The sequence below is a fragment of the Larus michahellis genome, chromosome 5 (assembly GCF_964199755.1).
Source record: "Larus michahellis chromosome 5, bLarMic1.1, whole genome shotgun sequence".
Classification (NCBI taxonomy): Eukaryota; Metazoa; Chordata; class Aves; order Charadriiformes; family Laridae; genus Larus; species Larus michahellis.
The window spans coordinates 23,815,170-23,838,945 of NC_133900.1; the positions used below are offsets into that span (position 1 = coordinate 23,815,170).

The window sequence follows — 23,776 nt, forward strand, 5'->3', positions numbered from 1 at the left end:
AATCAACACAGATATACTGAGTGGAACACATTCTGTATACACACACAGATACACATCTAAATATATATACACATATACATAAAAAGAAAAGCACAGATGTATGTATACATAAATCCTTTTCACAGCAATTTCTCTGACTTCAAACTCCCTGCCCTTGGTTTCAGATAACTATCACTACTGCACTTTCGGAAGACATCATTTTGAGGAATGACAAGAGCCAAGTCTCTTTTTTCTTTATCAAGCAAAATTTCTGTAAAAGTGGTTTATGAAACTGTAACCATAAAATATTTTAAGTGATTTTTCCTCTGTCTACTTCAGGTCCCATTTCAGGCAAGCACTCTCTAACAAACAGTGAAAAAGTTATTTTGCTTTAAGCAAATTTTAAAGTGTATTCGGGTAGGGTTTTTTGCAGGTTTTGTTTGTTTGCTTTTTATGTTGAGCTCACTTATCAGTCCAAATTTTAGAATGAAATTAGACCTTCTCATTCTTACCTTTTTTTACCCTCTTTTGACATGTAACTTCCAAGTTTCTAGAGGCAGACATCGACACATTTCTATTTACAAACTGTGCATATTCCTCTCTTCAATAAATACTTTTAAGCAGAAAAAAAAACAACATTATTTTTAGAGTGAAAACTTCTCTCCAGGAAGTATCTTTAAAAACAGTGAATGTTTTCCTTGAAAATGGTGTAAAAGAAAAGAATTCCATACATGCACCAACACGCAGAAACAGCTTCTCCCTAACAGTATAAGTTAAAGGCCACTGACATGAACAAGAGCGTTTAAATGTCCTTATTAGGTTTGGAATCAAGTCTGTGTGCTGAAAACCCAGAAAATTACCAGTATGACCCTAAAGAAGAGTTGCAGACCTGTTGTCAGGAATGGCTACTCTACACTCCGGATCAGGTCTATTTCTTCTCAAAACGCAGAGAAATTCAGTGGCCTCTGAGACTATATTCAGAGCTGATGCTTAAGACCACCAATACAGTTTCATAACGGATGACTGCTGCACTTTTTCTGTTACAGTATACAGTTCCAGCTATTTGTTTTGATTTTCCATCAGCTCACAGCTTCTTGCAATCAGCTGGTAACAGCTGGACTAGGAAATACAATCAAGCTGCCTCCCCAACTGCAACACAAGTCATCATCTACTTTTTTACTATAGCCATGGATGTTTCACAGAATAAACAAATCAGTCTCCAAGACCTTCCGTGAGCTTCCTCATCATGGCCGAGATAACTGATTGATCTCAAAATGCTCCTTCCTGCACTGCATGGGGCAGCAAAGATTGTGCATGCTGAACTGCAGCAGAGGAGAAAAACACAGGCATCCTGCCACAGCAAATACCTTGCCAGCAAGGTGCTCCAGCTGGTGCCCTTTGGAGCCCCTTCACATGCCAAGACGACATGAAACCTAAGCAGCAAAGATAAAAAGAAAGGTCAAGCCTAGCTGTCACCTCAGTGCATTTTAAATGGTGGCAGGTCCCCTCTTTGGGCCTTTGGGAACATTGCAGCCAAAACAAGGTAACTCCCTGACAAATGTTCAACATGTGATCTCTTATCCTGTGTTAGAATGAAGTAATGTGAGAGAGGACAGAAGTGCTTGAATCATTTGGGATTATCATCCTACTCCTTGAATGGGAGTTCAATATTGGTGTCAAGATCATATAATGAATTCTGTAGCAGTTAAACTTCAAAGATGCACCATTAAACTTGGATGATTTTAAGACAAAAGTTCAAAATGTGTGGCTCTATTTTACATTTCAGTGTTTAATCAGGAAAGATAGGTTTGTTTTCAAAGAAAACTCTTAGAGAATCATGCCCGCTGTTCAGCGTGCACATGCTTTCATATATTTACTAAATTTATGGTAGGCAAAATCCAGTTAAAACCAGAAAAGACATGTCTTGCTCTCTGCTTTTACAATACTCTTCATTTAGTGTACTGCACTAGAAAATGCTTGGTCTCAAACTTTGCTTGTAAGACTTATGGTTCTGATACTGAAATAAAGTCCTCTGAAAATGAAGAACTTTATTGTCTAATTCATATTATGGATTTTACATTTAGATATTTAATATTTTAGAACAAAGAAGAGCAACCGTGGCACATTTTGACTAAAAAATGTCCACATCTCCTGTATCCTTTCCGTATAGTGTCACTGAAATTATTAGGCCCTGGTTAAATGGAAATATGTTTTAGTTGAGCTACATGTTTTTTCAGAAATCAGAACGAAGCTCTCTGGTTATCCACACATTAAACAAGAAAAGGTGATTTAAAGAGCTCTACACGTATTTCTGTATGAAAATGTATGGAAATGACAAAAAGAAGAAAGAAAGAACTGCTCGTGTGTCCAGTCGTAACTGTGCTTATTGAAATGGGAGTCAAACAAACAAGTCTTTGCCACAGCTAGAAGAAAGTACTTCAACAGGAATCCTTCCCCAGTCAGATCTGCGGCAGTGTATGCCTAGATATTTATGATCTTAAAGAACTTGTTCAGAGGTCCAAATGCACTCAGGCCTATTCTTAAAAAAGCGAACACAAAGTCCAAGCCCACAACTCATCCAGTCCCTTTACTGTCACCCATAAAGGACTAGAACAGTATCATTTTCATATCCATGACATCTGCAGTCCAATTTTGAATTCATATTACTCATTCTGTTTAAAGTACTACAGTCATTGCCTGATATGTCAAAGCCAAGCAGCCCTTTCCAGCAAAGATAAACTGGGAAGCACAATGAATTTGTATTTCTAAGGGCAACTAGATTTAAAAACTTTGCTGTGAAATCTATTTTACAATTCAGTCATGCTGAGACAGCTCTTATCTGCCAAACTTTCAGATGTGTGTTCTGAAGGAAGATGATTGAGCCATCATACGTAAAACAATGTAAAAGAAGTTGCACAGAAAAAAGGGCTGGAATGCTTATTTTTAGTACACATATTTACAGTAAAAGTTCATTCAACATCTCTCACTGGTGGCTCCAAATGTGCTATATTATAACTTTATCAATTATACTACCGGGTAAAACTGTAAAATAACAAAATATTTCACTACGTGGCAAAAGAAGCTACATACTTGGAGAACTGCTGGGAAAAAGAGGAATCACAGGCTGGAATCTATTAAGAAAAAGGAGGGTCTGCAGTAAAATTTGCCCTCTATTTCTTGCTGACAAATTCTTCTGTTACTAGACTAAACCTGCTCTGCTGATATCTTCTTTTAAAACACCAAGGCAGATTCTGTGCACTTGGCTGAAGTTGAGTACGTAGCACATTAAAACTGTCAGTCACATGAAAAATCTTTTTGGATCTACAAACTGAAATAGACAACAGCTACTATCTTCCATGGCCACCTCACAGTCATAATTTAAAAGACTTGCTGGCTTGCCTGACAAACAGAACAAAAGCTGTCAATTTGGAGAAAAAGAAACATTATTTCACAACACTTCTTGCTGCATTTCTCAACTGATTAAAAATCAAAATTCAACCAAGCACTAAAAACATATTGTCAGCAAATCATCATCTGAAATGTGATAATCATGGAAGGAAAAAAAGTTAATGTAAAAAGGTTAACCCTAAAAGGCTACTCAAATTCTAGTTTTCTAAAATTAACCCTGCAATCTCTGCAAGGCTATTCTAAGCGGACAGAAACAGAAGATCGGAGACACCAAAATGTCGGTGCTATTCTGGGAAGGAAGAAAGCCAATGCTGCCACATACATCACCTTTGTGCTCCCAGCCAAAGTGCCAGTAAACAGCCTGCCCCTATGCTGACACTAACTCAATAAACCCAGGTTGCTCTAACTCATTCATCACTCTCTTGTACAACTGGGGTAATTCTGTATCTACAGTCTCTCATACTGAAGGACATCTCTGATGCTAGCAGGTAAAACTGATGATTTATAAGGACACCAAATGTTTTACCTGCTGCATAACAAGCCAAAATGCCTTTGTTCAACAGCAACAAAATTTAAAATTACTTAGGTTTTTGCGTTGCCCTGTTACACCAGAAACTTCAAGATGTGATGCTCTGACACAATTTTAAAGCCAGATTTTTCTTTGAATTAGAAACTCTACCCCCTTCTGTGACTCATGGTGAATTAGCGACCCCAGAGATACTAAATTTATTTCCAGTTTGTAAATGAGCACCAATGAATTTTGGATGGAAAAGTATAACATCATGAATCCAGAAAAGAATAAAAGCAAAAAAAACAACCCAAAACCCCCTCAATGTCCTGTTTGCCACTTGCTTTCACTCCTGCCTTTGAGTCTTCCTCCTTTCTGCTTCCCTTCCTAACTGCCTCTTTCTTTATTGCAACTCTTGCCCATTTTGGTGAGCTTTCCCCACTCATGTCATGCCAGACATGTCTCACCTTGTTCACAAACTTCACCTAGGCTTCATACACAATCTCTTGTTTCATATTCTCCTTCTATTTTGCACAACACCCATTATACTAAAATTTTTTTTTTGGCTGTCTCTGTTTTTTATGATTGTCTAAGGATAGCAGGTCTTGGGACAAAGGACAACTTTTTGCTTTCTGTAAACCACTGTGAAAATCTGTAGACCATATAAATATCAGAGAATAAGTATCAGCAATACATGCTGGCAAAGAAAATGTGATTATCTGAGCTGCATTTCCTCCCAGACGGGGTCTAGTTTTTCTATTTCTGGTTTCATTGCTTCTTTTATTTGGGCTCTGTCCTATAGCCCTACCTCTCAGATTCTATATGGTCACAGCTATTCTTCTATCATGGGAGAAAACCCATGTCCCTAAGAGGGAACAGAAGTGTTTAGTGCAATTGCTCTCATATTAAACAAATGATAATCAGTGATGACGATGCAACAGTCTTCATTTCAGTAGTGACAGGATTTCAAGTGAATGAAATAAAAGAATAAGTCTGAACTCAGTTAAGGAATGGCTCAATGCACTAACAGTAGTTAGTTCTAACCTGGATTTCCTCCTTGAACTGAAATTTGTCTGCGACTGAATTCCAGGCAGACAACCTGACACAACAGGAGAAGCAAGGAGAATCTTGAAAAAAATTCTGTCTGATATGTTGAAGTGTAGGAGTGAGATAGAACAAATGTGAGAAAAGGTAGATCTGGCAGTGACCAAAAGGAAGTTTTTGGCGGGGCAGGAGCAGATAGGTGCCTGAAATCCATAAAAGGAGTTATAAAATGTTACTGCCTGATAGTGAAAAGTATACATTAAATAGCAGTTTTAATCAGCCAACACAGAAAGAGCTTAAGTTACACAAACAATAGTTACCTCTCTGCAGTCACAAAATTTACGAACACCTGATAAATTTTTTAATGGCTCTAACACGATCATAGGTGCTTATCCAGTCATGGCTATGAACAAAACTGCTCTATAATCTAAGAACTGTACTGATCCAGCTGAAAATCCTTGGTGTCAATGCTCTCGCATGAGCCTGACAGTGCCTTTATAGGACTGTACTTTATGACCAAGTAAAGTGAGTATTGCTGTCAGGGGTCACAAAAACAGGTTGTGCTGAGATAGTTTCTACATCAGCTTATTTACTTTTTATTTTCCCCCATAAATTTGCAGAGAGAAAATTTGGAACAGATTTTGCCTGCTTAACTACTGTAGTCATGGAAACTATACAGGTTCTTTAAGGAGAAAAGAAGAAAAAAAGGACAGAGTCAGAAATATAGGCAGTCTGAGTATTTTAGAGAGAGAGACCCTGATCTCTTTGCCAGCAGAGCATAGTATGGCATGTTTTCTTATATACAGTTTGCAATTACCAGAACCTAAATTACATTTTAGATTTCTGTGTACTGGTAAGGGGAAATGAAAGACGAGAAGACAAACATGAAATACGTGTTGACTTCCTACCTACCAGGAATCTCGGCAGTTAGGCAGAAAAAGGACATTACCAAAAAACATTTGATAAATACTGTTTGTAATGTAACTACATGTCAGACATCTAAAAATGACAAAAAAGATACAACAATAATCCTTGCTCAAACATTACATCTCGGGTACCCCTGGCGCATAAAAATGGGTCTTCATCCTGCCTCAGACGCCTTCATGCACTGCTACTGGATATATACCTTTTTTTTGCTTCTTTCTCACTTATATTACATATTAGTAGTTTGACACATGGGAGCTGTTCCTTGTGATGCTAATGGTGGTTTCCTCCACACCCAAGCTAAGTTCTTTGTTGGTCATTAGCAAGAGCATTGTGAGACATTGCCTCTCTTCTCACCCTATATCCAAGCAAACTGTCTCCAAATACGTGTTACTACGTAAATTCTAACATCACCTTAAGAAACATAAATCTGACAAACTTAGATAAGCACCCTCACTCAATATTCTGGAGCTCAAGTCCACAGATATACTCAGTCTTTGCTGTTCCCACTGGGAGTCTCTCAGCACCTTAAAATTCATGTGACGCTGCTACAGATTGCAAATACAACTGGGAAGCTTGCTCTTCTTCTGAAGAATGAAGGCATAGATACATCAGAACCACAAATCAGAATGTGCTGTTCTAGATGTTCATCAGACAGTGATCAGTGGTTAACTGAATACCTGCAATTAAATTTTGGAGCAACGACACGCTAGAAAATCCAAAGAATACTACAAGGTGAACACAAATTGGTAGTTGGAGAAAAATCCTGCAATGCACAAAAGAATGAGTGAGGCTTGAAGACTGCTGTGAGTTTACTTACGGTATTTCAACATTTAAGAACTTACCAAAGTGGAAAAAAAAATTCTGGCAATAGTTTAAACCACCTTTTCTCAGGAGAAAAAAAAATACCTCATCAGGTGCTGCCATTGTATGAGATGACATTAGCATTGGGAAACATCAGATAATTTACTTAAACTGACATGGTTATTTCACTAACAGTACAGTTATAGTTCACAGTACAAACTGACAGCTGTTTTCTACATCACTCTCACACTCAACACTTGTAATACTCTTTAAAGGTTGTCTTGAAAAACCTCTTCAGCAGCGGAGTGCCAAAGCGCATCAGCAAAGCACACAACAGCATGAGAAAGAGTACACAAGCTGAACTAATGGACATACTTTGGAGAATCTTTAACAGAACAGGATAAATCCGCAGTGCCAGCCAACAGAATGTTAAGCACAAAAAGTCTGCTCTTTCTGAGATGTGACTGTCTAACTGAAATGCAAGTAACTGAACTCACGACATATGCTCAGTACTGATTCACAGGAGAGACTGTAACTGACAAAATTAACACTGCTATTCCCTCCAGAGCCACGGAAATTCTAGGCATATCTGGGTACATGGTTCACTTCATTGTCCCTCTGAATGACAAAGAATCATAGAATTGACTAAGTTGGAAGGGACCTTTCAGATCATCTAGTGCAACCATCAACCTAACTCTGACAAAAACCATCACTAAACCATATCTCCAAGCACTATGTCTACCCGTCTTTTAAATACCTCCAGAGATGGTGACTCAACCACTTCCCTGGGCAGCCTGTTCCAATGCTTAATAACCCTTTCAGGGTAAAAAATTTTCCTAATTAATTTAGACTGGATAGTCTAAACCTCCCCTGGCGCAACTTGAGGCTGTTGCCTCTTGTCCTATCGCCTGTTACTTGGGAGAAGAGACCAATCCCCATCTCTCTACAGCCTCCTTTCAGGTAGTTGTAGACAGCAATCAGGTCTCCCCTCAGCCTCCTTTTCTCTAGACTAAAGAACCCCAGCTCCTTCAGCCGCTCCTCATAAGACTTACTCTCCAGACCCCTCACCAGTTTTGTTGCCCTTCTTTGGACACGCTCCAGCACCTCAATGTCTTTTTTGTAGTGAGGGGCCCAAAACTGGACACAGTGCTTGAGGTGGGGCCTCACCAGTGCCAAGTACAGGGGGGTGATCACTTCCCTAGTCATACTCACCACACGCATTCTTTGTTCTCCTCTTCTGAGGAAAATTAGTGATCTATCCCGTGGTGAGAATACCTCTGAACTTCAATTGAACTATGCCAGTTTATACAAGTGGAAATGTTGAATTCTGTCAAGGAATACAGTATTTCAATTCAGTGGCACAAAGAAACCAAAACATTACTGGGATAGCAGAGTCACGATGGAGAAATATATTGATCTCTCAAGAACTTTAATACATGACATCCAACTAAACAATACAAATAAGGTTCTACAATAACTGTTAAGACACTGAGATGTCCACTATTCTCTGTCTCTTTTCCAATTCACCATAGCAAAAGCATAGACAACTTCTTTGGCCAGTGTGGGCTCAGAATCGATTATGCTCAGAAGTGTCAGCTCCTCTTTTCTATGGCTTTTACCATTATTCCCATTGCAATATCACTTTAGAACCTTATACTCAGACGAGGTATCAATTGTGTTACACAAAACCAGAACTGAAGGACAACCATCACACAAAAGAGCTCAAGTGTTTTTGCAAACTCAAAGATCCGATCCTCTTCATTTACAGGAACTTTCCATGCAGATAGTAGTAAAATTAAAATCTATTTTTAAGTGGTTCTATTGATTGATTATGTTCATATCCTCACAGACCTCCACCAGAGCTCTCTAGGATGGAACAGGTTTCCCTCTAATAATTGTCTTAGTATATATAATACGTGAATATATGGAGAATTGGAGGAAGTTTTTGCCAATTCCATCTTAACAAATCTTCCATTACCAGTATCGTGACACAACAGGACACTTCCCTATGATAGTTCCAAGGGGAACAGCAACAAAAACCCCTTCATACTGGGCATCTTGTAGTGGACATATTAGTCACGTTCCTCCTCCGGCCTTTGAACACTATGGGAAGTGGCTGAGTCAACATCCCTGAAGGTATTTAAAAGACGTGTAGATGTGGCACTTAAGGACATGGTTTAGTGGTGGACTTGGTAGTGTTATGTTAATGGTTGGACTCAATGATCTTAAGTGTCTTTTCCAACTTAAATGATTCTATGGTTCTATGACTACTTTAGGAAAGAATATAAGCCACAACAAGCACCACCATCATAATATGCTGATTTTAAAGAACTCTCACTCTGGTCAGATTCAACCAGCAAATTACAATTAAATCAGCAAAAGAGAACGTACAGTAACCTTAGGCAATATTGCAAGCTGTCAGTTGACTTGCTGACTCTTACCTGTTACAGGGAACACAAAGACGCTCTGCAATCTCCTTCATATTCAAGGCTCAAAGATATAATCAAATTGGTAATTCCAAGAAAAAACGCCACACAACAAATTGCCCAATTTACTACTTCAAGAATACATTTATAGTCTCCTGTATATCTGCAGATGAGATAATTTCTACACTTATAATGCATTCACTGAAGAGCTACCAGGACTCTTCAAAACTATCCTCAAACCATCATTCCTGCTCCCATACTCCCCTCCCCACCACACCCCTAACATTACTCCAAGACACAAAAACTTCTTGCATAAAGTAGATAGCATAATGCACTTCCCAGCTAGCACCCCCCTGGTCCAGCTTGACATGTCATTAGACCTCATCCCAACATCATGCAGCATGAAAGCCTGTCTTCACTCTTCAGAAAACAGCAAGATAAACATTCAGGATTTCAGCTGAAAGACATCATCAGGCTCATCTATTTGATACTCACACAGACAGCTTTGTCTTCAAAGCTAACACTTTCTCTTGATAATGCACACAGGTATAGGCACCAATGTGGTCATAAACAAGGCCAAATGTCTACATAAGCTGCTTCTAAGATTTTAATTATTTATATCCTCAAGCCTGTAAGTGATGTCTTCACTGCCTGTCATGGAAAACTAGACTTCACCTTTGCTTCCATCATAAATTCAAAAACTATTACAGCCCCTTCAAATTGCTTTTGAAATATTTCTAGACATCACAGGAAGTATAAAAAATATCACAGGCAATATAAAAAATGATAGCTTGCAAAGCACAGCAGAAGACCTACAGATCAATTGCCTTGCTTCCAGGCAAAAAGCATTCATTTAAAACCCAAAGAAACACCCACTCCAACATCAGCATATTTCTGCTGATTTTATGTGTCCTGGTCTGGGGTAGAGCGGGGCCGACCTTCTGTTCCGTGAGAGGCTCCGGCTCCCGCCTGTTGCCGTGGCAACCGGGGTCAGCTGACTTGGTTGGTTACCCCGTGGAGGGGTGGCACCCGCGGGGAGGCGCGGACAGGTCAGGTGACCCAAACTGACCAATCGGGTGTTCCATCCCATCTGCCACGCTCGGGAGAAAAGCTGAGGGGCCAAAGGGGTCGGGGTGGCTCTTCCTCAATGGCTGATGGCTGAGGGGGGCCCTGTCGGCTCCTCTGCCTTTTGATCCCGGTCACTGTGTTCCAGTTGTCACGGGGTCCAGTCTGGAACTTCCCCAGTGCCTGCCAGTGACATCCCCCTGGGAGCTTGATATGGTTTTGTGTATATTTATTTATATTGTATCTATTTCATTATTTCCTTTTTTATTTTATTATTAATATTTCGTTGAAGTGGTTTAGTTTTTTTCCAAACTCATAAATCTCCTTGTCTCTCTTCCTCCTTTCCTTGGAGCGAGAGGTGGGGGAGAGCATCCGTTGTCTTGCCATGGGCCAACCTGTCCCAAACCATGACATTATGGAACCTGAGAATTTCTCTCCTTCTACCCTCATCTAAACCACCCATACACGCAGGTTGAAGGGACCTGGCTGTGTCTCTCTCTCCCTTGTAAAATAAGGTAGTTTTCAACTGCCTTCTAACATTGCAGAGGGGTATCAACTACTTCTTCTCTCAGTGGTTTTAAGTGGGATATATCGAATTAAACTCAGAAAATTGTTCTCAACTCATTTTACCTTTGACATCTTCTGTTTCTATCACAGACTTAAAGATCAACTCATGTGGTTAAAAGCCTATGTAGTTATTACAACTACAGCTTGGTCTAATAAAATACAAGCTCTGTTTCAGCCATCTCCCATTGTCATCATGCCTATAACAACATGAAAATTTTATGCAAACACACCCTATATAGTCTTTCTCTCAGATGTCAGTGTAATGTACAGTGAGCAGACAGCCTACGCTTGCACTAAGAGTAGTTTTTGCAGAGTGAAGAGGAACTTCCCTGCTCAAGAAACTCCAAGCAGCTTGCATTGTTCCTGTCGGCAAAAGTAATTTTGTGAATATAGTTAATACAAATCCCATTGATTCCCAATTAATTTCCGAAGATACTGAATGCAATACATCTACAACCAATACCACTTTCTCACTGAGATTATAATTATTTCACATGGGTCCAATGACAATTACGACTAACACTCACAGCATATGGTTTTCTCTTTTTCGCATAATTTAATAAATTATCATCCCCTGAAGACCTTAATATCTTTACTTTAATGCTTCCATAGCAAGAAAATTATTTTGTCTTTGATGTAATTTTCAGAATAATCAAGTGAAATCAAGTCCCAACTTCTTTTATGACCACAGTCCCTGCTTCCCATGCCTGCTTCTGTTCCACAACATGAATTATTTTCCACTAAAATTCTCCTGGTTTTGACATCTATTTATAGAATCATATGAGAAAGATTTCAGTACTCTGTGGCTTTGCCTAGGAACAACACCAGCTTCCAGAGCAGTCTGAAAAACATCATGTCTCCTCCAACTCCTTCTGCCTCTACAGTTACCTCTTGGGCTGCAGACAGCTTGCCTGTCTAAGCATATCTAGCAAAGTGCTATGGCAGCCGGCATGCTGGGCACGTGGGGTCCCACATCCCAGAGGGAAGCTGTTGTTGGCAGGTGGAGTTCAGTCCTGAAGTTAGTGCTGAGGCTGTCCTTAGCATAGAATATCTTGCACCTGATCAGTGCTGAGAGATTTAATGTCAAATAATGAAAAATCTATTATTAAATAGGCCCCTTTTTCTCAAGATGTGGGAATTACAGTTGTGTGGCCAAGTACTAGACAAAGCAAAAAAAGTCAGCAGCAGCTCAGCCCTCCAGCCTCGGGAAGACAGCATGGACTCCACTTGCCAAGCTGCAAAAATTTAAACTAGTTAAGAAGCAGGCCACCAGCTGCAACTACTGGCAGCAGCTCAGTCCTGAAAGGGTAGTTGCTATACACTAAAGCTGTCTCCAGTAGCTGGGTAGCCCGTCACTCCAGCCAGACAACAGGTAGTGTCCTTTTACCTACAATTATCTAGAAGGAAAATCCACAAATAGTGCATGCTATGAGAAGTCTGAGCCTAAAACCCCCTGAGTTATATCCTACCTGTTCTGCCCTTGGTAGAGGGAATAATCAGAAATCACCCATTCAGCTCCTATGCTTCTGCTAATTCTGGCACTAAGAGACAGAGTTGCATCTCAGATCTGTTAGGCTTCTTGAACAAGTCATTAAGTACAAACAGAGCCACTGGATCTAAAAGAAACTAAGACATAGGTTTTTCCTACTGTTTTCATAGAGGCACGGTTCATGCCTGTTCTTTGCAAAAGAACAAGATGAGCAGGGCAAAATACCTCTTCCACCAGAGCCAGCAGCACTACATAAATAGGCAGCTTTTCAGTATATTTTTTCCCTTAAATTAATCTGCTTTTTCTACATGTAACCCTATATGGAACAAAATACGTATAGTTTCTAAATAGTTTCTAACTTACACTATTTAAGTTTACTATGTAAACTTATTATTATTACTATTATACAAGTAGAAACTTACACAACTGAAGATCTTTTTTATCATGCATTGTCTTTCCTTAGCTAAAATATATATCTTTATCTCACATTTTTTTTCATATCTATCACTTCACCATTGATTCTTCTTGTTTCACTCATAGCTTGCTAATGTATTTCTGGTAAATTATAGCTCAAGACAGGTAGATTACAACATAACACATACTAAGCAAAAATGTTCATTATCTTCCCCATCTATCATGTAATACTTCTACATCTGTATCATCAAACCATAAAAGGCCTTTTATGGCCTCTCCACAATGCTCAGCCATTTCAGGGGATTTGTGTTAACTTTCACTTGAACTTACTTGTTTTCTCATTTGATTTTCTTTCCTAAGGCATTCTTAATTTTTGCCTGTTAACTGTATGAAAGACAAATTCACAGGATGTTACTGATTTTATTTATCTTAACTTCTATGGTTTTTTGCTGCTCATAGTTGATCATGACAGCAATTCAGTTGCAGAGACAAACAAAATCTGATTTTTCTCTAAAACTAATAGAGGATAGTAAGTAGGAAGAAAAAGCATTTATTGCTATATATGGAAGTGGACAAATAGCGCAAAATGAACATTAATAGTACTCAACACAAAGTATGTTTCTTTCCCAAAGCTGATTTTAAACTAACCTTTAGCCATTTTGTGTTTAAGATATGAAATGAAGTACTTAATCATTTAGATCAGTCTTTGGACTCATGTGGCCTTAAAGTATATTAAACACTGGAAATGACAGGTTGAGACCTAAGGTTGTGTTGCTACTTGCTGTTACACTGTCAATTATAGTGCCAATGCCAACAATCCACGGAAGCCGACTTGCCCCTTGATTAAAGGAACCTGTTGCCTTACCATTCCTCCAACTGTAAGGTAACACACACTACATCAAAGTCAGAAAAGAGCAGTGATCAAGATGACAGGTGGAATTAGACTTCATCTCTGATCAAGTTACAGGTAAAAGATCGTGTTAGTTACCCTACTGCCTCATAATTAAGCAGGTAACAAATGCCTGCACAGAGACATTTAAATACAAGCCACTTAAATTTAAGAGCCATCTCTAAAAATGCAGATGCAAAAGCGAATCAGTATATCAGACCTTTTGAACACAATGATTTCAAATTCCATAAGCCTTTTGTATTATGTAGGAGAGCTACTGAATTTGTGTCTTTTGTTCATATTAGTTCACATCATTGCATCGTCTCCTTTAAGAAATAAAGGAAGCATTAGCAGTTACCTCGATTCAAAAGGCTTCCATTCTGAATACTTGAGAATGTTATGGGATGTGACAAGTTTCTACTTTTACAGTACAAAGACTAAAATTACAGAGTTTACTTTGGATCTTATTTGCACTGCCTCTGGAAATAGTGCCACAGTTGTCAATCATGGTAAGATCTTTCTCCTGCTTTCTTGCTAGTTACATTTTGCTATTTGGAGAAACAAACTTAGTGCTATCATTCGCACCAGCAGGAGAATTTACTAGTGAACGACTAGGCTCCTTCTGCCTCAGGATGTCCATTGTCTGACTGTTATTTTTGCAATTTTAGACAATGTCTGTAGCTAGCAAACTGTGAAGAAATGCAAAAGGCAAATCCTATTTAAAAGCATAAGAAAAACTGCTGATACTTACCAAACTATTCCCTGAGCCCCAGAGCCAATAGGTTTCAAGTTCTGGTAGCGTTTGAGAACTGTGAAGGTCGAGTCACCTACTTCCACGCTGTAGAACTGGTTGTCAACTTTGCTTTTGCTCATGTTGTAATGTTTGGCAATATATGACACATCCACTTGTTTCCCAAATCCCTGTTGTACAGAAGGAGGTAAGGGGGGAGGGAGTGGAAAAAACACAGAAACCAAGGCTGGTAAAACATCAGAATACTGATAAAAAACAGTCAGCCTAATTTTCCAATATAAATTCTTGCCATTTTATGTTCTTTATCATAGATCTACATGAATCCTCAAATGCTCTCAAAGACTGTATCAAACCCTCTTTCACCCAGGAAGTAACCATAAAAAAAACACTGATTAAAGAAAGCTAGTGAATTCTCCAGATGATGTTTGTGACACAGTTACTCTCAACTACTGCTCTCTGCTTGCTGTTACTGCTGCTTTATGCTGCCTATGCGTTCATGTTGATTCTGCCCTCATTTATATTGCAATAAATATCTTATTTTAACATGAGATGACTTACATCAGTGTAGAAGTGCGTCAAGAGACATAGGAATTAGGCTCTTCATCATCGGTCAAATAGACCAAATAAGTCTATTCACATGAGCGCTAAGGCTTTCCCTGAACATATGATAAAGGTCTCAAGAAACTTTTAACAGGAGTTGCAAAAGAAACTGCAGTCTATGAGACTAACTGTGACCTGACATGGCTCAAGTATCATGGAGAGGTATTTGGTAGCTCAGGAGATCTTCTGAACTTCTGGGTTCCTGAGGATAGAAGAGTTGCTCTCGTGACCTGACAAATACATTAGTCCTAAGCAAAGGCGAATTTTCATGATACAAAGACAAGTTACTGTAAACGTTCTATGCTTGCACTGAAGCTAGCACTGCAGAGCTGTAACCTCAACCAAATTTGTAGAATTACTATGCAGAAAGTTACGTTACAACTGTTTTACGACTACTACTGATTTCTGTTCCCTGAAGACTATGGAGCAAAGTATATAATAATTTGAGATAAAAATCAGAATGTAGTGTTTGTAATTTAGGATTCAATACTACGTGATGCTAAGTACAGGATGCAAAAGTTCAACATACTACAACAGATTGGTCCTCAAGCAATTGACAATTCACTTATGGAAGTGAATACTTTTCCAAATGCTTTCTGTAAGAAGCAGCAAAAAACAAACGTGCCCCTCTCTACCTGTGCATTTATTTTCTGTGCTCGCAAATGCAGCTTTTAAATTTTCTTATTTGCTCTTCTATACATTGCTTTCCTCAAAAACCCTGAATAATCAACTGTGTTATGTGACTATGGACTACTAAGTTGAATTTTGATGGAGCAAAGAAAAATGTGAAGTCAATTTGGAGAATGTTATTTTTTCAATTTAAAAGGACATAATTTCATTGTTCCACGAAGCTGATCATTAAAACCAGGTAACAGACCGTGCTGAGAACTTGGATTCTCAGGTTTGCCTTAGGACGATTAATATTCTTTTTCTGTTCGTTATCTCACTGGAAGGCCCACTGTCGCTGGACAACATAGGTTAATCCTAACCACCTCATTTAGAGACTTTGAAACATTTTAATAAATGTAGTTGTTAATTCAAACAGAAAACCACATTTCAGAAAAACAATTAGAAACATTACATTTACTTGTTAATCAGACACAGGGAAAGGCTTTTTTTATTCTTTTTTTTCTTTTCCTCCCCAAACGCAGAGAGGTTTATGGACACCAACACAGTGCTAAATGCAAGCTTACAGAGAGTGAAATGACTCTGAAAGAGATTTGAATTTTTCTTATCTGAAGACAGACAGACTGCATCTGATTTGCACTGTGTAGCCTTAGTCTTAAAACTCCTTCCTTTACATGAAGAGAGATGCATAAATTTGGCTAGCTCAGCTATTCATACCAGACCTGGAATTGAGAGGCTTCATTTTAATAATATGCTCCTGATAGCCAGGAAATAATCCCAGATCCCTCTGGCTAGACAAACACATTTGCAGCATGTCTTTTTCTGATGTTATTATCAGAACAATGCAGATGATATTCAGCATTAACACCCATTACTCTGAAACCAATGTTATATAAAGCGTCAGCATAAAAATCGCATTCCTTAGTGAGTCTGACTCGTAGGCTGCTCCTCTGGAAGTACAGATACAGTGACTTCTTTAAACAAGCCAGATGACTGTGTTAAGGCTTGGGTGAGCCAGGCCTGCCATAACTTGTTTGCATCCTCACTCCCAAGCTACCCGGCAGTTTGTCATGTGCTACAGAGCTACGTGGGAAAAGATACTTTGTCACTCTACATTTAGAATCCTGCGCACATCAAATCTACTTGCTTTTAAGTTAGACTGACCCTGTGAACTGCTGGCCTCAGAAATCCCATGATGCCTACAGTGGGATTTCTGAACTACTGCAGTTCCAGCAGGTGGTTATTTTAAATCCAGGAATGTCTTCAAAATCAAATAAAACAGCTCAGAACCACCACTCTGTAGTACCTCAGTTATATGGATAGTTAATGTGTGCAGCCACTTCAGTCATTTCAACAGTAATTAAAGTGATGTTGATCAATGGGACGCAGAAGACACAACCAGTCAGAACACACAAGTATCCTGATGAGCAACTCTCCTCTGCATAACATAGACCGTTCTTATGACAATCTGCTCCTAACTATGTGTGAATAGGAAAGGTAAAGACCTTTCTATTTTTCATGTATTTTTTTTCTTTTTAGATTAATATTTTTCTCAAAGTCTGTCTACTTAAACATCTGTGAGCCATAAGAAGCTTTGATAGAAAATATCGACACCGAGAATTACTTATAAAATTCCAGACAGGCTGATATAATTTGAAGTTCACTCCAAGCAAAATGCCTCCTCTGAGTGACAAACACTTCAGCTTTGTGGCCAGGCCAAACAGTCTCCAGCTGATCTACTAATTTGCCTCCTCCCTTTAAACCCACACTGCTAAAAAAAAAAATACAGAAAACCTCTACTCTTTACATTTTGCTGATTTTTACGAAAGTCTAAATAAGCAAAATTAAAACACAGTAAGTCTACTGCTTAAGCCCAATGTACTGCTTACTTTTATAAGAATCAGGAGGGGAATCATAGAATCGTCATGGTTGGAAAGCACCTTTGAGATCATCAAGTCCAACCATACACACACACACAAAAAAAAACCAACCCAACAAAAAAAAAATTCACCTATCCTTGTCATGACTGTAATTTAAATCAAATCCCTAAATCAATGAATTAACAGCATTATTGGATTAATCACATTTGATCAAATCCTCAAACCAAGATGACACATAATCAAATAATGAACCATCTCCAAGTTGACACAACATCCACTGCCTAAATGAGGAAATGGCACTTTTGTTTCACTCTAAAATTAAGCTAAAAAAGCTTTTCCCATTAGCAAGGAAATTCATACTCTTAATAGAGCACATTAATGTTAGGTTTAGTTTCAAACCCCAATTAAAAGGTTTTTCTCAAGGTCTTCAAATGCACATTGCTGATCCTAAAGAAACCTATACAATACGCTTTGGTCTCGTTCTGTTACATTATCAGTGCTCACTCAAACACCTTCCAGAAGCCTTGGTGATGGTATAGCAGTTAATATCTCCTTTCCCTACCCACCCCCATCTACACTATTTCAGATTTAGGTTTCACTGCATAATGCTTACAAGTTCTGCACTGGCACTTAAGCTAAAGCTTTAATTATCTGACAGCAGAAAGGAACACAGGGCTAGGAATTTCCAGTATACACACCTAAAACAAAATTTCTTTAAAAGTTGATTGATACTGACATTTTAAAAAAATAGGAATTAGCACTTCATTAAGAACTAGCTGGGCAAAAGGAGGGTACGCCTACACATGGTGATACAGTTTACTTCTTGGGATATCATAGTAAAGATGCATAGGTCTTATATAGAAAAGTGAATCTTATATAGAAAAGTGAATTTCACTGAATTAATAAATTTTTCCTGGCTTTCCAGGGGCCCCCACCATCTCCGCCTCATCACAGACAAAAAGACTGGTATGGAGGACAGCGTGTTTCAGAGATGGATGCCTTCGATTCCCTCAGGATCTGAAAGGATATCGTAAAGGTACAATTTGACCTTACAAGTCAGATGCTGAGATTATACAAATTGAAATTCTGAAGCATGGTAAAATCACAGAATCACAGAATGACCGGTGTTGGAAGGGACCTCTGGAGATCATCTAGTCCAACGCCCCTGGCAGAGCAGGGTCACCCAGAGCAGGTTGCACAGGAACACGTCCAGGTCGGTTTTGAATGTCTCCAGAGACGGAGACTCCACCACCTCTCTGGGCAGCCTGTTCCAGTGCTCTGACACCCTCAAAGTCTTCTTGCCAGCTCTGAAAATGTGCACACAGGCAAGCCCTGCTCACCTGTGTGCATCTGCTAAGTCAACACTATTAATTTAATGGCTGCCCTCTCACTTGTACAGCTGTAATTTTCTCAGAAGATTCAAGTGCCAGAATTCTGGGATGAACAGACATTTACTGAACCCTCTGCTGCGATTTAACAGTCACAGGTTTTGCTTTGTAAATCTGGATGGCCACAGAAGCCACCACTTGTGAAATACAAAGAATCTTTGCACAGAAAGGCCTACTAAATTATTTTTCATTGTGTATTCTGTATCTGCCACATTTATGGCAGAAATATTATCTATTTTTCTTATCATAAAGCCAGACTTCTCACTTATTCTGGCTCTCCCTGAACTCAAAAGTCCATAGATAGTGATCAAGTCTCCTACAAAAACTAGGTTTTTCATCTATGTGTGTGTTTGGGTGTAGTATTACAGATTTTTATCTTATCAGCCACAGCACACCACAGTTCCCCATTCTTCTATCTCATTCCCACCCTGTAGGGATTGTATTAGTCACCCAGTCTTCCTGGTTTTAGTGTGTTTTGAGTGTTGGTTGGTTGCTTTTTTTTCACAGGTTAATTCTCTGCCTTGTTTTAATCTCTCTGCAGCAGTCTTGTCCTAGCCCCCAGACACAATCTACTCTCCTTTATGAAGTCAACCTTTCAAGTAGCCAACTGACCCTTACAAACAACTCAATCTTGATTGATTAATCATTGATCTTTTTACTATATTTGCTTTGTTTACTCTATTTCTCTATTTTAAAATAGATCTTATTAGATGGAGTACAATATGCATAAGTATTGGTTGGTTTTGGGGGGGTTGGTTTTGGTGTTTTTTCTGTTTTTTAAACACACTGTACTTGTTTAACCTGTTCTAACTGAGATACCAAAAACCAGGCAGCTTCAGAACTGGCTCTTACCTAGCTCTGATTACACAAGAAGCAGCAGGATTGGCTTCTGTTTCCTTTTCATTGATAGGTACTCAAAACACATATTCTTCACTTGTCCTCCACATGTTCACTGACCTTTAACTACTTTTAATTGCTTCTTTCTTACAGGCAGAAATTTTCTGTAGTAATTACAAATTACAATTTTTTTTACAAATTTTTAATTTTTATTTATTGTAAAATAATTTTTACAAAAATTACAATTACAAATTACAATTTGTAATTGTGGTATCATGTCTTGCTCAGACCAAAGGTGTCTGCTTCATTCCAAGCCAGACTTCTAAGAGATAAGCAATGTGCAAGTATCTGCACAACAGAACAACTACTTCAAAATGATTCCTTATTCCCTTGATGCCCGAAGAATTTAACACTGACACACAGGTACAGCCAACCAAAGACGGTAAGGATGAGAAGACTGATGAAGAAACACTAAGAGAAAAGATTCCTTGACAGGGAGGTCTCTTCATGGACAGGAGCTTCAACAGCGATCCAAATGGAAAATGTGGCCAAAAATACAAGAAAGATTGATTTAAGAGTACGTGAGAAAGCTATGGTAAAGATGTTCGGAATCAGCTTGTTCTGTGGCCCTAGATTTGAAAAAGAAGCAATAACATGGGAAGTAGCAAGATACAATTAAGATTAGGAAAGAGAAATGGGATCACTAAAAGGATCACCAAAACATTGTAACACTAAGAAATGAAAAGTGCACTCAATTTATCAACAGTAGTGAAGGGAACATAGAAGCACAGAGCATAGGAGAACCAAAATGGGATTACCAGCTCCTCTTTATTTATTGCATGTATTGATAATACAGGATGTTTCAAATGTCTTACACTTCTCAGGAAACTGGAATTACACTGAAATACTGGGTATTGTTTAAGAAGCTTTCTTCTAGTACACAGGCAGAGCGGCAAGAAGACTGACTACATGAAATACTATGCCCCAATGCGTATCATGGCTTCCTTTAAAAACAAGGGTAAAGAAGAGGCACATAACGACAGTATTCAAAAAATTAACTTTTTCAATACAATTATATAATCACAGTATTCACTGTGAAGACGCTAATCGCTAATGAAAAGATTCTCTCTTTTATAAGTGAAGACTATAGGGAGCTGAATATTTTAATCACACCTTTTCTTAGAAATAGGCAGCTCTTGATACTATAAAGTACCGTTTTAGTCCTAGAAGTCTAAGATCTAGGTCACTGTTCGTTGATGGCTTATGAATACCAATTAATTTCCCATTGGATAGAAGGCATAACTATAGTACACGCTGCATCAAGACAGTTTCTTTAATGGTCAAAGTAGTAACTCCATCCAGTCTGATGAAAGCATGAATTGTCATTAAAGTGGTTTATCAAAGTTAGGATAAAATTAAAAAACAGTCCAGATGAATCAACCAATCAATGGAGAGCAATGCAATTAATGAAGATGGTCTTTTCTGTGTGTAAAATTAAAACTTTTCTAAAATCATGTGATTTTTAAATAGTCATTGATGTAATATTGCATCTAGGAAGTCTATACAAGTTTTCTTCAAGACAGGTAAGCATGACTGAAAATAAAGCAAGTTAGCAGAATACAGGGGGAAAAAAAGACGTCAAGAGAAATTAAAGCTTTTAAAATCTTTCTGGTTTTGTTTTTTCTTAAAAGCACAAATTGAGTAGAAGTTCGCAAAAATATCCTCAACATGCAAACTAAAATTTCATTCTAAGGTTTTCTTTCAGTGGCACCAGTATAGCATCAATTCCAAATTCAGTATGCAAAAGTGCCGACATACTCTATCTGGGACATGAAAGTGTATAAACCGGGCAATAAACGAAGGTCAAAGAACTAGCATGTGAATTTATGTTCCTGATTCATATGAAACATTTTCTTAACGTGCATGGCCAGGTCCCCAGCATCTCATCTCAGTAATCCCATGTCCTGTTTTTCTGTTAAAAAAAACTAATTGTTGCACTACTATGGAAATATTGTGACAAACAAATTCTAATAATAAAGATGTACTTTCCAAAGACAAGAAAATTCAGAACTATTTTCCGAGTAAAAAAATCATAGACTTGTATTCCAAATAAAGGTATCCTATGCAGCTACGGTTTAGAAAACTTGAAAGTTCTGATAGGCCATACACATCTTGATTTGACAAAAAAATTAAAAATTGAAAAACTAAATGAAGGAAAACATGGATGAGGCATTCAGTATCCTTTAGACATTGTTAGTTATTATTCAGCACTTAAAATTTAATGTCCTATTATATTCAGAATATACCACTATGCTTTATGCTGTACTTCAGTAAGAATGTATAGGGTCCTACAGATAAAACTTGTTGGTGATATCAGCCTTACAAAAGTCTAATGAAATTCTGTAGGTCTAAAGAAGAAATCTTCTTGTCCTACCTTTCTGTTACAACAGAAAAGCAGATGCCTTTTTCCTTTAGCCTTGAAAAAGATGTCTGTTTCAAGACATGATTTGGCTGGAAATGTACAGTAATGCCAGACTTAGGTATTTTTATACTGCAAATGGGGGGGAGGAAGGTGGAAAAAGGCATATTTACCCCACTCATGCTACTGAATATTTCCCAAGAAGGGCTTTTCTTTTTTCCTTAAGTTGGAAATCCTTCAGATTCTATTCCTGATGAATTAGCATTTCATCATATACAACTAGTATACTCAATGACATAAGCTCTGCATCAAGAGCAACAGCCTACAGTCAGGTATATGTCACTTTCTTTCATAGCAGAAAAAGCTATGCCTTTTAGGCCAGGAGAGAAAAATCATCACAAAATATTTATTACAGGAAAAATAAGTCCACAGTATTAACAATCATTGGAGTACTCTCCAGTATCGTACCTTTATAAAAGGCACTTCAACACAACTCTATATTTTGTTATGCACAAATTCAAATGTGAACAGGACTTCTATTCTACATGGTAAACAAAACTGCAATAGACCATTGGATAAATTGTATATTCTAGTACACCATCACATCTCATCTTAATAGGTCAACAGGGCAGGATCGAACCACACCACACTGATGTTTTCTGATGTTGGTTGCATGCTTATATAGTAGAAATAATTTTTGCATTTGCTGAACCACATGAAAAGAATATTGAGTTGAATTACGTTCACTGTAAACTACATTTTTGTGGTCTCTTGTCTAGATACTGATGGGATCCTTGTCAGTTGTAGACACCTCAAGATCTGAGTGGCAGTATGTACCTCTTGCTGATGATAACCTTTCTGCTGTCACATCATCATCTTTTGGTAACAATAGTTCCTCAACATCTTAGATTTATTGTTTCCCAAAAGCACAAACAAACTTTACATTTAGAGTAGAAGAACTACTAGTAAATCACAGGGTGTTTGATTTCCACATTAGTATTATGAATAAGCATGGAATAAACAATATTACTACCTGGAGACTTGAGTAGTCTCTAAATAAAGATCTGGATGTTTGGACCAAGCATTACCAGGATACAGATATAACCCACATCCCACCCTATGCAATACAAATGAACAGCATCCTTGACAGCTGAGGTCTTAATGCAACAAACCACTTAATTTAGAGACTGTTCTTGTACTTAATGCTAACTATGTGCTTCACTGTTATTTAGATCAGGACCTATCTTTATAGAGAGAATAAATTAGCATGAAGCCTGAACCAGCTTTTATCCTCAGGAGAATAAGTTCAAAGATCTGAAGACCCTGAAGAGGTATTTGTACATTATATGCTTGAAGGACAGAATCCCATTTCCTTCAATGTCAGGATAGTATCTCTTGTATGTATTTATTGGATGACTTCTCTTTGCGTACTTGCTGTAGGTATTAAACATGAATAATTTTCATTCAGTGATAAAAATTAATCCAAAATGCTGTTATTTCATCATATGTGCTTTAACAAAAGCATTGTAAATACGTTTGGTTCTTTTTGTGTCTCTGAACACCTTTAATTAAGTTAGGGTAACAGCAAAGGAATAATTACAGTGGTGTTTTTCCACTAAATCAAGAACACAGAGTGCTATGACAGAAAGCATTGGCTATACATGGTCATGCACTGATTGGTGCCACGACTAAAGGGGCACTGAACATAAAAGAAGTGATTAAGAGTACCTTTCCTCTGCATGAGTAAAATAGAAATG

General features: G+C 38.2%; 1 protein-coding gene across 12 annotated transcripts in view; it reads right to left on the reverse strand.

Moving 5' to 3' along the window:
* MAPK10 (mitogen-activated protein kinase 10) overlaps positions 1-23,776 on the reverse strand; it is a 163,314-nt gene that overhangs the window by 58,220 nt on the left and 81,318 nt on the right. For all 12 annotated transcript variants that reach the window (XM_074589159.1, XM_074589158.1, XM_074589160.1 and 9 more), the window contains one exon: positions 14,269-14,438. In XM_074589159.1, coding sequence (XP_074445260.1) covers positions 14,269-14,390 — 122 coding nt within the window. In that variant the 5' untranslated portion in view covers positions 14,391-14,438. The remainder of the gene's footprint in view (positions 1-14,268; positions 14,439-23,776) is intronic.